The sequence below is a fragment of the Coturnix japonica genome, chromosome 8 (genome assembly GCF_054131305.1).
Source record: "Coturnix japonica strain WE chromosome 8, WE-NBRP24, whole genome shotgun sequence".
In the NCBI taxonomy this organism is placed as follows: Eukaryota; Metazoa; Chordata; class Aves; order Galliformes; family Phasianidae; genus Coturnix; species Coturnix japonica.
The window spans coordinates 15,236,395-15,249,624 of NC_140670.1; the positions used below are offsets into that span (position 1 = coordinate 15,236,395).

Genomic DNA, 13,230 nt, shown 5'->3' on the forward strand with positions numbered 1-13,230 from the left:
CTAAACATAAAACAACAAACAAGTTTTATCTTTACAAGCCATTGCTAATAAAGATTTTCAACCATCCACCTTTTCCTCTACTGTGAGACCTTGGTGATTATTTTTAGTCAATCTTTGTACCTTGCCCTTCCTTATCCAACCATTATTTTTCCCTTGGAGTTTTGACCCTCCTTCTGATGATAAGTGTTACAGGATGAATATTCAGCCTTACAGGAGCAAGAGGAAACCCTCAAAGATGTACAAGCATCTAACAACTCAAAGAAACAGCCCTTTAGACACCTGTTCACTGCCAGAATCCAGCTTTTAGCCATGCAGTTAGAATCTGCAGTGACTGTCTCAGCATATTAAGAAGTCATAATCCTTATAGCAATCTCCGTGTTCCAGTCTCTATAGTAATAAAGGATTCTACTTCAAGCTGTACCATTCAGAAAGAGGTAGATACAGAAAAACCTATTCCACACAACACTGCATAGAAACACTTATGTACAGTGAAGGCAAAACACCTCTTTACAGAGGACTTCTACCAACCCCATAACCCAATGCAACTTGGGACAATCTTGCATTAATGAAAAGTATGATCAAGACAACATTATCAACAAGTCTCCTCACTCTAAGGATGTAATTTCACACTGTCTGTACACAGAAATTGGCACTGCATGTTATATATCAGACCATATTTCTCTCCCTGTAGCATCTCTCCAAAACATTTAGTAAAGTCTTAGAGCAGGAAAAACCAGAAATGTTTTTATGAAGCTGTCACAATAATGGCTGCAAATTAAGGCTGCATATCAAACTGGAGATCTCCATTCTTACATTAGCACACAAATGCTAAGAGCTGTGGCAGATAGTTCTGATGTCATGGTTAGTAGTTCACCGGTGTTTCAGCAGCAACTTTTGTCTGCCTCCATTTGAGTAAGTTTAAGCAGAACTGCAGCTGCAATGTGACAGCTCCCAACAAGCCCCACGGTTGGTTTTGCAACACCTTTGAACTAGGACAAGATCCGGAGTTGGCAAAGACAACACACACAACTGGGAAACACCTGACACAACACAGGAATCAAATGAACCTTCAGCCCATCCCAAAGAACAGCGCTCAGGGGAAAAAAGGGAGAGAAAAACCCAAACCAAACCGGCAGTGAATCCCCACACTACAGATCATGCATACATCAAGTACTGCCTGGCCTAACCTCCTCCAGGAGCACACTCGTGCTCTGGCCGCACCACCTCCCTCCTTGCACTTTCAAGGCCGCAGACGGGCGATCACTGAGCTCCCCCGCCTGTGCGGGGACACCCACCCCTCGCGGGTCCCGATGGTACAAGGCCGCCGCCCTCCTCGCGCCCCCGGCAGCTCCGCGGCCTCCGTCGCAATGCCCGCCGCCCCGCGGCCCCGCTCACCTCCTCTGCCCGCCGATCCCGCCGCCTCCTCCGGTCCCGCTTCCGGCTGCCGGGCCCTCCGCTGCACCGGAAGCGCCGCTCCCCCTCCCGCCGGCTGCCACGTCCGCACCGCCCGCCAACCCACGGCCGCCGCCGCGCCCCGCCCGACGGGACCCGGATGTCGCGCAGGCGGACTGGCTCTCGCGAGAGTGACGTCACTGGGCGGAAGTACCGGAAGTGACGGCTGCGCGGGGCCGGGCGGGGTTGGGCCGTCGCAGTGTGGGCCGAGCCGGGGGTTGGAGCGGGGCCTGCAGCGGCGTGGATGGGTGTCAGGGAGTCACTGCACGCCCCGTGCCCCTTTGTTGCTGACTAACGTTGTCAGTTTGTTCATAACATCGTTAAATAACACTGCATCTTAATGGAGGCACAAGGGACAGTGTGGGTTTGGTTTCCTTGTAGCTCCCATAGGCCGGGGTGGCTCGGGGTGGATGCGGCCTCCTCCAGCACAGCAGCTGGTGCAGCGCTGGGTGCAGCTCTGCTGCTCGGCCATGGAGGAGCCCAGACGTGAGGCCCCCGCTGAGAGCTGCCTGAACCCCACCCACACGGCTAATCCCGGCTATTCTTGTCCCCATGTCTAACATTAGGACTGGCTGCACAGCGTGTCTAACAGCAAGGAGCGCACCTCCAGCCTGCCGGTGCTTTTCAGCACGCTCCTGTGTAGTTCAGCAGCTGCACAAGGAAGGCACAAGTGCAGAGCGCTGCCGCTTGCTGGCTACTCTGGTTGTTTCTCAGGTTCAGGTGCCGTCACCTGATGTTGCACAAGTTTGTGCTTGTGTCACATCTATGCCCGAAACTGCCATGCTGATGAATCCCGAGTGCTGGGTGACTCAGCTTCACCTTTGGAAAGGGAAGTGGAAATACGATTTTTTAGTGAAAAGCTTCCAGCTTTCAGAGTGCCAGATGAAGCTCTGGAGAGACAGGAGGTGAGCTATTTTCAGCCATGCTCCGGTGAGAGATCCATGCACTGAGGGTGAGATTGACATGACACGTGTGCAGAACAACTCTGGCCCTTTACCAACAGCAGAATCAAATGTCTAATCATAGGCAGAGCAGCAGCTGAGAGTGCAGAAGAGCAGGGAAGGCCGGGCTTGACAGTCTCAATTCTCTTCTTGTGTGTGTGAACTTGAAGGAAAAAGTGAGAAGAGGGCCTTTGGGTAGACTGGAGGACTGGGATGTGAATGTTGAAGATGGGAATGGAAGATACCGCCTGTTAAGAATTAGAGCCTGTTTTGAAGTCGAGAAGACAAAATATCCAAAGTGCAGAAATCATGGGAGCCGAAGAAGAAATGCTCATCACTCTGTCTGGAGGTGCCCCCTGGGGCTTCCGGCTGCAAGGGGGCTCTGAGCAGAAAAAACCCCTTCAAGTGTCAAAGGTAGGACCTCGAGGTGTGAACTGAGAGGGCAGGGTTGTTCTGCTGAAGTCAGGTATCCCTCCTGAGTCAGGCATTTTCTGCCAGTAAAAGGAGTGCCTGGACTCCTTTATGTGACAGCAGATCTTAAAAGGAAAACCTGGGGGGAATGGTCAGGCAGGGTGTGGGATGGGATGTATGTACTGAAATGGGTGCTGCTAAGGTGGAAGTGCCAGGTGAAAGGTGGCTTGCTTTCTGGATAGTTCACACACTTTATAATTGTACAGTGTTCCCGATTTGTCAGCACTGATCAAACAACGGTGACATTTCAGGAAAAGAGCTCACATATGGAGGCTTCAGGACTCGTGCAAGGCATCCAACTAAATAGAAAATAATAGAAATCAAAGCAACAAGTGTCATATTGCAATTCAATTCAACTGTTTAATCCTTTGTTATATTCCAGTTTCAGAATTGATGCTCATTTCTTAGGGTCTGCTGTTTGTGAAGTTTTCTTAATGCTGCTTGAAAGGAATATTTATGATGTGTTCAGTTTAAAGAAGAGAAGAAAAGCAGTTGTTTGCAAGTGAAATAACAAAAAAGAAACAAATATGAATTTTGAGTTGCCATGTGTGTAAATCTATGGCTGTTACTGATTTCTTGACAGAAAGACTACAGATTAGGTTAAAAGTTCAGGAAAAAGAAAATGGTCCTGTGTTTATTAAGCTCATAACAGCTGCATTAGCCTTGATACAGCGATATCTATGGATGTCTTCCTGGAAGACACCCAGCAGCAGGAATGAAAAAATGCTGTGCCCTGCCCCATTCTGTTTCCTTAAGTAGATTGTGTCTCTGACAGAGAACTTCAAAATGAAATGTTCCGTGACCCCAGGTCAAGGAGTGTTTATCTGTAATTTCTGCCAAGTGGTTTAGAATCCCATGGCTTAGCCCAGAGTGGATGTTTCTTACATAGAGAAAGATTGTTTTTCTACAGGAAAACTGCATGTATTCATAGAGCTTCGAGTACTGAAGTGAAATAATCACTACCCTTGAAGCAGGTATCTGGAACCAGTGGTTGTCGGCAAAACACAATTTCCATTGGGCACGTAAGCTCTGTGGGGTTGTTTTGACTCACTTTTTTTCCCAGTGGACAAGAAACTGGGATTGAAGTGGCAGGACATACTGAGTAACTTACAGAGATTGGGTGTAAAAGAACAGCAGCAAGAACTAGCCATTACCCATGCTAAACTCAACCTTAAGGTGAATGGAATATTGCTCTCGGTTTAGTAGCTTTTTCAGAGAGATACTAAATTGAGCTAGCTCTCACCTCAAACTTGGTATCATGCCTTAAGATCAGCAATGAGAATATACATATTTTTACAATACTTGGATACCATGCAAAAATATGGAAAATATCTTGATACAAATCTGAGTGTAAATCATTCTTCTTGCAGGAATGATTTTATGATTATCGTTTTTTGCTATTACTATCCAGAATTTAATAGCATCCAGTTGACCATAAATACCGTTGTAAAAGCAATAGTTTAATCAGTCTCCAAAGAAAGGGCTTACAGATCCTTAATGGGAAGCTAGTAAAATGCACAGAACATAAACCCCCAGAAGGCATACAGTGTGCTGATTGGCCTCTGAGTGGCCATGATGAGAGTCTGAATTCCAGTTTTTGCCTCTTTGAGTTGAAAGCTCACATTCTCGTTCTTCAGCATTTAGGAGTCTGCTATTAACATTTGTAGGATGGAATCTGGGCCAAAATGCCGATGATGCAAAACATCTCCCAAAATCTTAACGTCATTAGCAGCGTCTGGATATTCTACGAAGATGGGAATAATCACATCACTAGGGAATCATGTCCAGGGATTGTGGCCATATGTCACTGCACAGAGAAATAGGTCATTATTATTGTGTTTTTTTTAGAGCTCTACTGGTTTGTTAGAGCTGGGTCTCTTTGGCCAAGGGTGCACAATTTGTTCCGTTCTGCCTCCATCCATGGGATCAGTGGCATTGCACAGCAACAGGACACGGGGTCAGGGGGAGGTGTCAGTGAGACTGAGCCTGCCTCACAGAGGTAAGGTCAGATAACACAGTGTTTGTTAGTGTGGTAAAGAATGTTCTGTGCGTGCATGGAAAGACAGATTAGATAAATGAGAAAGGCTCATTAGTAAACTGAATGCTGTCACAGAACAGCCTCTTGGGGAAAGAGTGCTAGAGCAGGAAGAGTCTGGTTTAGCAGGACAGAAATCATTATTTTTGCTTTGATTCTTAGAGAAAAATATATTTGGACAGAATGGTGAAAGACGGCAGGAATGTGGATTAATCTGTAGGAAACATGAAAGGAGATATAGACATGAGTATCCTGTACCTCCCAGGAAATACTAGATTGGTACAGTTGGGTGTCTCTAGTTGTCATTGTAGGCGATTTCAACTTCTAGACTATAAACATAATAGGAGTAGCAGTAAGGAAAGGTGCTTATCATTGGATGTTGAATCAAATTGTTTCTTTATACCATTGTGGATGAAGGAAAGTTAAGCAGAAAAAAAAGCAAATTTGGGCACAATAAGTGAAAATGAATCAACCATAACAAGTAAGTTGGATAGAAATGGCTTGTGTTGTAGATATGCAGAAATGCTTGAACTGCCATACCAGACTAGGTTAATGATCAGTCCATCTTCTGCTTCCTGCTTTCTTTGTGCTTCCTGCATCACAAAGTATTTCAGAGGAGGTGGTGCACATCAACAGTGCTCTGATTTTCTGGTCGTGCAATGCAGAGAGGGTGCAGTTCACCCAAGCTGATTATCAGTATCATTCTGTGATTCTGTGATCAGTATGCGCTGTGAATGAGAATTTATAGTCCTGGTGTTTTACCCTATACATAAACATAATTATCTGTGAACAAATTGAGTTTTACATGTCACACAGTTTCCCGGTGAAGCTGCAATAACATCATGCAGCCAGGCATTCCAAAGACTGAATGTTGTACAACATAGGATTTCCCATTTAGAGTTACTCTCTTGCTGTATTACAGATCCCTGCACATCTCATTATCTTACATGATCAGTTTACACAGGCACCTCTTACACCTCTTGCCTTTCTTCCTTCTAAAATTTACATCATCATCTTCTTCATTGAATCACAGAATGTTGGGGATTGCGAAGGACCTTGAAAGATCCTCTAGTCTGATCCCCCTGCTGGAGCAGGAACACCTCTTAGGTCACACAGGAATGCATCCAGGCGGGTTTTGAATGTCTCCAGAGAGGGAGATCCCACCACCTTTCTGGTCAGGCCTCTTCCAGTGTTCTGTTACCCTCACCGTGAAGAAGTTTTTTCTTGTATTTATGCAGAACCTCCTATGTTCCAGTTTGCACCTGTTGCCCCTTGTCCTGTCATTCTTATTGTTTCTCTATATGGACTCACTTTAATTCCTGTTCTCAGTATCTTTTATTTCTGAAAATTATTCGGGTCTGATGTATGCTTTCCTCCTTTTCCCTCCCTTGCCTTTCTCTCCTCTCTCCTCAGAATATTCTCATCATTATTTTCTATTGTCTTCTATTATATTGGAGGATATTTGACTGCTGTGTCTTCACAGTGATGGCTTAGATATTTTCTTACTTCAAGCTGCAGCTAATTATGAATGTACAGTGAGCATATACATTCTAAACTGTCCTTTCTAGAGCAAAGTATGCAACTTGCCTAACTGAATAAAGTAAATGAACATACTGGAAGTGGAGCGTGAACCCATTTTTCTGTAGACTGGAAGGATGCACAGCAGTAGTGTTAAACCATCGGATGAAACAAGGGATCAATTCTAAACACAGTTTAGTCAACAGCGAGGGGTAAAAAAGCAGCTGGGTGTTTCCATTGCTGGATTCAGCTGCCAGAGAGCTTCTGTGATGTTTCAGTGTCCGTGGGCTATGGGTTCAGGGACACGCCTGGAGCAAGATGCTGCAATTACACGCCTTGTGGACATCTCCTTGGGTCAGATATTACTAGCCTCACATTCAGGTAACCTTAATGGAGTCAAATAGCTCTATCTGCCTCTGAATCAGGGAAAAATGCATTACTGCTTCCATTCAGCAGCTCCCAGTGGATATTGATGAAAAAGATCGAATTTAAATAACATTATCAAGATTGAAGTGCTAGTATTGACTGCAACTGATTACATGGTTCCAGATTTGTAACTTCAAACATCTATTCCTTTCGTTTTAAACTCTTTAAACAAGAGCACATACAGAATATTTAGTTCTGCCCTAACAATCATTTGCAGTGTCTGTGTGCTAAAAATGTCTGATGTGAATATGAAAGACAGTGGTATCATCACAATTCAGTCTCATAAAAACAAATACTGTAGGAGTGGAGGCTGAGATGAACAAGAAACAAAAGAGAATTTATTAGTGCCTGGGGAACCCTCAGTAGAAAGAGTAGTTGATTTTTAAATTAGGGTTACGTTAAAATATCAACTCAGTAATGCGTAAACCAGAGGAACAATAGACATTGATATGCTCAGCAGGCAGAGACACAGCAGGATGAAAGATCAACAGAGGACATGAATAATTCTGCAGAAATTATGAGGTTTGAATAAGGGCAACTAGAGAAGCAAATAAAGAGAGAAAATGAGAGTAAAGAACCAAAAGAGAAAATCTCCATTCTGTTCTTAGCTACAGCAGTGTTCTTTCAACCACACTCAGTTGAATTACTGCACTTTCACATTTCACTTATTATAATTTGTAATTAACTCTTACTTAGGGAAGCAGGAAAAGGATAATGAGACTTCACACTACCCCTTACCCAACTGATGGTGAATTTGTATGTCTGTTTGGTAGTAACACAATAAAACAGCAACAGTACTCCAAGGAGGAGTAAACAAGCTTAACTGTGAGAAATAAAACGGTCCCATTGATGGCAAAATGTTTATTTTAGAGAGGCTTAGGAAAAAGCACATTGCCCTGACATGTACAGTATCCCTTGTAAGGAGAATCTGTAATGATGGGATGGTTCATCCGTTCTGAAAAGAGAGTACAGTAAGTACAATTTCATCAGGTTCCTGTAGGATTTCTTTGCAAGAAGGGTATGTGTATCAATTGCACTTGGAGCTAAACAAAATGTGAAATGAGTAGTCTGAGAAAAGTCCTAAGATAAGCGTTACGCTTATCGGCAACCAAACTAGGAACGTAACATAGAGCTGTATTAGGGAAATGATTTCTACAATTAACAGGGCAACTTTCAGATGGTGCAAGTGCGCACAAGCTGCCCATTGGAACCTTCAATAAACAAGATTTATTCCATGAAAAAGAAACACTATAAAAAACACAGAAGGCCCTTGTGCTTAGTTTGAAAGATGCTTAGTCTGGTTCACAATGAATACTGAAGAAATAAATGGAAACTGGAAGCTTTCCAATTGCCACTGATAGTAAAGCAGGAAGATGTGAGCCACGTGAAAAGGCTGCCTAGAGAGCTGTGGGTTCCCCAGTGCTGCAGGTGCTGCAGGGCAGGCTGGATGGGTGCTGGGCAGCTGTGCTGCTGGGGGCAGCCCTGCCCATGGCTGGGGCTTGGGGCTGGGTGAGCTTTAAGGTCCCTTCCAACACAAACCATTCTGTAATTCTGTGATGTTAGTGCCTCACGTGAAGATAATGAACCAGCAAAACTATACATTTCGGGGAAGAAAAAAAGAAAGAAGGCAAACAAATGAGCCTTGATGAGTTGTGTGTAACCCAGTTAGGGAGATGCTGAGGTTACTGACTGCTGTGCAAGAATTCACTGGAAATATCACACCTATGGAGCTGTCCACTGTCAGGAAAAATTAATTCAGGAAAGAGCAGCTGTGAAAAGGGAAGGGAGAAGAATTATTTCACCGAGTGCAAAGTTTGAAAGATACGATGTCTTTCTACAAATAGATGCTGGGCAAACATGAGCAGCACTGCTCAAACAAAAGACAGCATTGTCACTGATCAAGTGTGCACAGAAAGACCTGAGGTAACTAAGCAATATGGTTCAGCAACAACTTTCCTTCCAATCCTGACAGACAACTAGAAGCTTTTTTAAAATCAGATGGAGTAAACAATCTGGCATCTGAAACAACAGGGAATTGGCCCTGAAAGCTCGAGAAGCTCCTCTTGCTTCTCTGCTCTGTACAAACACTGCAGCAATTCAGTGAACTGTTATGGGAAGCAGTGACACCAGACTGTACAGGTTTTAAAAGCAACAACCATTTTGTTGATTAAGAGCAGTTAATCACAACCTCCTTTCTACTGTTTCTCACTTACCTCTTGCATGTTTCTCTGCTACAAACTCACTGCTTCTCCTTTCTCATGTGGCAGATAACCTTGCAGCCTATATGCTATAGGCTTATCAGCCAGGCACTGATCCCTGCGATCCACAGCCTGGCTCTCTGTCCTGTTCACCTTTGCTTGCATGACATTATTCCTGCTGATGGCTGCCAGCTAAAACCCAAATAGGCCTGACAGCTTGCAGATTTGCGATCACTCTGTCTTCCTGTCCTTAGAGTGGAAGGTGGATAGACTGGTCTCTATCTGATCTCATGAGCATTGAATGTCATGACTAAGAAAGTGCTACTGGTAGCCTTGTCTACAGCAGTAACTAATGCTAGTTTTGGAGGGCCGAGTATGTCTGTTGGTGCTGTGGAAGGAGTGCCTCAGGCAGCTCTGAGAGTGCTCCTGTTATGACCTGTCAGCACTTAGACAGGTGCCACCACTGGCTGCCAGCGAGGCAGTGCTGGCTGCGGTGCCAGGGGACTTTCTGAGGGGCAGCTGGGCTGCAGTCACCGTGCACTGGGAGGGGACATGCCTCCAGCACTGCTGTCTGGCCAAGGAGCTGCAAGCTGCGCACAGCACTGGGACAGCAATGAGCAGGGAGCAGAGCTTGGAAGGGAAGTTCTGCCCTTCCCAGCTGAGATGAGGGGATAGGGCCTCTGGGACAACCATAAGAAGGTGGTTTGAAGAGAAAACTGTATTGTCATAGTTGCAAATCACCATTTTTGATCATATCAGCCAATGATTAGGTTCACAATTCTCTGTGCATCACTAAGGCTTGGAGTTACCTGCAAAGGAAGTAGCTTTACATAGGCACTCCCTCCCAAAATGAGCACAAAGAGCAGACTAGGCAGGATTGCTCACTGGGAGATTCAGAATTTAGACTAGTACACTGGCTTCTCTCTCCAGTACTGGAATAGCAATAGTCCCCTTACCAGTACATTCTAGCTGGTAACATACTAAAGAAGTCTTGTTTGCATTTAATGGGTTGTCTAGCACCAGCATCCTCTGCCACCAACAGGTTTCATCTCCAAACCCGTTGTCCAGAAAGCATCCAATCTTGCTGGTCAAGATTTCACCACCCCCCTTTCTGTGTTCATTTACTATTCCAGAAAATGTATGTTTTGTCCCTTCTTTCTCTGGATAAACACCTTCTACTTAACCTTCACTGTGGATGATCTTTGACATAGGTCTGCAGGAACACTGGATCTGTTTCACCAAGAGACAATTCATGCAGTGGCACCTCTTAAGCTGGAGCAAATTGTTTGGGCAGGAAGTTACTGGGACTAAATGGAGAAGTATAATAATTAGTGTAATTATAATAGCTTAGAGTAAATATTCTTCTCTAATAAAAATACAGAATTGCCATGAAGATGTGATGTTATTCAGATCCTTAATAGGCAAGGCATAGAAAAACTGTCTTAATGGATCTTTGTGTTCAGGTGAGCAGCTGAGACAAAGAAAAGAATCAGAGCAAAGGACACTAAAGTAATTCCTGATTACCAGATTGCAGTCATTTACAGCTCACAGTCTGAGAGTTTTCTTCAAGGTCACACAAAAACTCATCCAGGTCTCCTGGATGCCAGTCTAGTACTTTAACCACCAGAGTATCTGGCCTTGCACAAGTAAAAGATCAGGCCCTACCGTAATCAAACCAAATGGTTCAAGTAACCAAACTGGTGTCAACACAGATGTGCCCAAAGAAGAAGAGATGGAGGTGTTTGCTTCTTCTCTTGCAGCTGCTGTGTTTGTGGTTCAGCTGAGCAGGTGGTTCTGGGAGGAGCAGACTCAGATGTTAGTCAGCTCTTCAGACTCTGCCTGGGTTCATTCCCTTTCAGTAATGCTTTATACTGCTTTATACAACAGGACAGTTCTTACATCTCCACTGGAACCCCCGTGACAGGACCACTTAAATAGGAATGAAACTTAAATGCTGCCATGGAGTGCTGCACAGAGGGCAGCCCTGTGATGTAAGACACAAGCAGACAGGGGAAGGGGAAAGTCCAGTTGTAGTCAATATACGACTCTTACTTGGCTTGAGTTTGCTTGGTTGCTGCTGGAAAGATTTTAGAGATTAGATGGAAGAACAGTAATATAATTTGCCTTTCTACTGTACAGATCTTGCCCTGCTTATGAGAGAGGAGGTGGGAAGTGCCTTGGAGACACAAGGGGGAAGTGCCTATTACAGTTCATTCCTGAAAGGCACTGCAGACATTCTGGCTACCCACAGCATAGTACCTTTTTTTATGAAGAAAGTGTGGTGGCCAGCAGAGAGGATGGCTGCAGTTTTGAGACAGGTTCCCCGGGTTATTCTCAGGCAAGATGTGAAGCCACCAAGTTACTATCAGGATTACTCTATTCTTAGCATCACAGCGTGTGTTCGCTCCCCACATGCCACAGCCTAAATATAGTCCATACTGAAGAACAGATGCTGCCAAGTTGTATCTGACCCCTTCTCCCTTGCATTCTGTTCCCAAAAGCTAGGCTGAATTCACCCGAGACACATCCAATAGCCGGCGTGTCCTTTTGTTTCTTCAGAGCTGCACTAAGAACATTTTTCTAGAGCTAGATCCTTGTCCTGGCCTTCTTGGCCTACCACTGGTCTTTCCTTCAAAACCTTTTCTTCTTCCCTGTATTTCTCATTTGTTACATCCACTCTTTTCATTTTTGCTCTCAGCTGCTTCTGTCCTTTCTCCCCCACCTGATTCAATATGACAAATTAGAGGAACAGAGCAATGTAATAAAGGAAGAGAGGAAGTGTATGTGCATGTACATAGGCACTGTACACAACTAAACTGCTCTGGCAAGAGCTGTTCTACCACAACAGAAGTCTCTGTTGTGAGTGCAGTGAGAGGGACAATCTTCTGTGCAAATGTGTTTCATTAAGTTATAATTCCAGAATTTCACACTGATTTATATTTCCAGAAGCATAAATCAGTAAGGCTCTGATACCGAGATTCCATAAATGCTGCTGAAGTCACAGAATCATAGAATGATTTGGCTTGGAAGGGACCTTAAAACTTACACAGTTCCAACCCCACTGCCACGGGCAGGGATAACGTCTGCTAGATACGTTGCTCAAAGCCCCATCTAACCTGTCCTCACACACATCAATGGATAGAGCATCCATAGCGTCTCTGGGCAGCCTAGTCCAGAGCCTCATGATCCTCATAATAAAGAATTTATTCCAGAGATCTAAACCTGTCTTCCTTTGGTATAATCTGAGGACATTTCTCCCTCATGAACCAAGGTGTACTGCAGGGCGGGAGGTTTCTACGGAGGCAAGGAGTGGAAGGTATAACAGATAAGTAGTTACAAGAGAATTTGTGAGGTCCTATCCTTCCAGAAGGATTATTCTCCTCTCTTTTCTCTGCTGTTGGGTGGCACATCCTTTCTTCCCACAGTCTGTGCAAGCAGCTCCTGCCAGTGGCACTCCCTGAGGCCGTCAGGCACCCCGGAGAGGGCACCTTCCGGACATGGGGAGCAAGCAGTGAGCATGAGGGCAGCCTGACCTTCAGAGTGGGCAGTGAGCCTGGCTGGTGGCATGAGCTGCCAGCCCAGCCTGGAGCCTCGAGGGCTCAGTGCTGCCCTCCCTGAGAGCAAGATGTGCAGGCTGCAGGGTGTTGTTCAAGGTTTGCATAGCACTGTGCTGGCAGTCATACACTAACTGGCAGGCTGGTGTTGCTTTCCGTCCAGAGGCTGCCTTGCCTCCAGCAGACTGCACCCTGCTGACAATGCTGTGCATTAGGTCCCATCCTTTCTGTATGGCACACTATTGGCCTCCTCACTCTGCTGATTCCCCTTCTGCCTTTCTCCTCTCCAGAAAATGCAGTGGGGGTGGGAGTTGTCATTACTACGAAGCTGTGAATAGTGTTTTTTTCCCTCTGCCCTTGGGAAGCAGATTTGTAGATTTCCAAGAGAAGACTTACAAACCTGTGGGAGACTGACAGCCAGGAATGCTTACATTCGATTTCAGACTCTGCAGGTCCCTCCTGGGCTGGCCACTGGTCCTGTTTTCCCAAGGAAGAATGGAGACAGGCAGAAATCTCCCCCTCAGTTACAGGGCTAGCTTGCAGCTCCCACAGCAGCAATGAAGTAACCACAGTTACTTTTGCACATGGGCCTTCTGCTGCCCTGGTAAATTCTGACCACAGAGCAAGACAGAATC

General features: G+C 45.2%; 2 protein-coding genes across 11 annotated transcripts in view; one reads left to right on the plus strand and one right to left on the minus strand.

Annotated features, from left to right (window-relative positions):
• The window catches only part of SEC24C (SEC24 homolog C, COPII component), a 95,285-nt gene that overhangs the window by 32,897 nt on the left and 49,158 nt on the right, over positions 1 to 13,230 (minus strand). For 7 of the 10 annotated variants that reach the window (XM_085554399.1, XM_085554398.1, XM_085554396.1 and 4 more), the window contains exon 1: positions 1,396 to 1,469. The exons of the other annotated variants lie outside the window; for them this stretch is intronic. The gene's annotated coding sequence lies outside the window, so the exon portion shown is untranslated. Of the gene's footprint in view, positions 1 to 1,395; positions 1,470 to 13,230 lie in introns of those variants that run through there. 10 annotated transcript variants of the gene reach the window in all.
• The window catches only part of SYNPO2L (synaptopodin 2 like), a 31,042-nt gene continuing 20,310 nt past the window's right edge, over positions 2,499 to 13,230 (plus strand). The window contains exon 1 of the mRNA XM_015866507.3: positions 2,499 to 2,807. Within this exon, the coding sequence (XP_015721993.2) occupies positions 2,703 to 2,807 (105 nt within the window). The 5' untranslated portion in view covers positions 2,499 to 2,702. The remainder of the gene's footprint in view (positions 2,808 to 13,230) is intronic.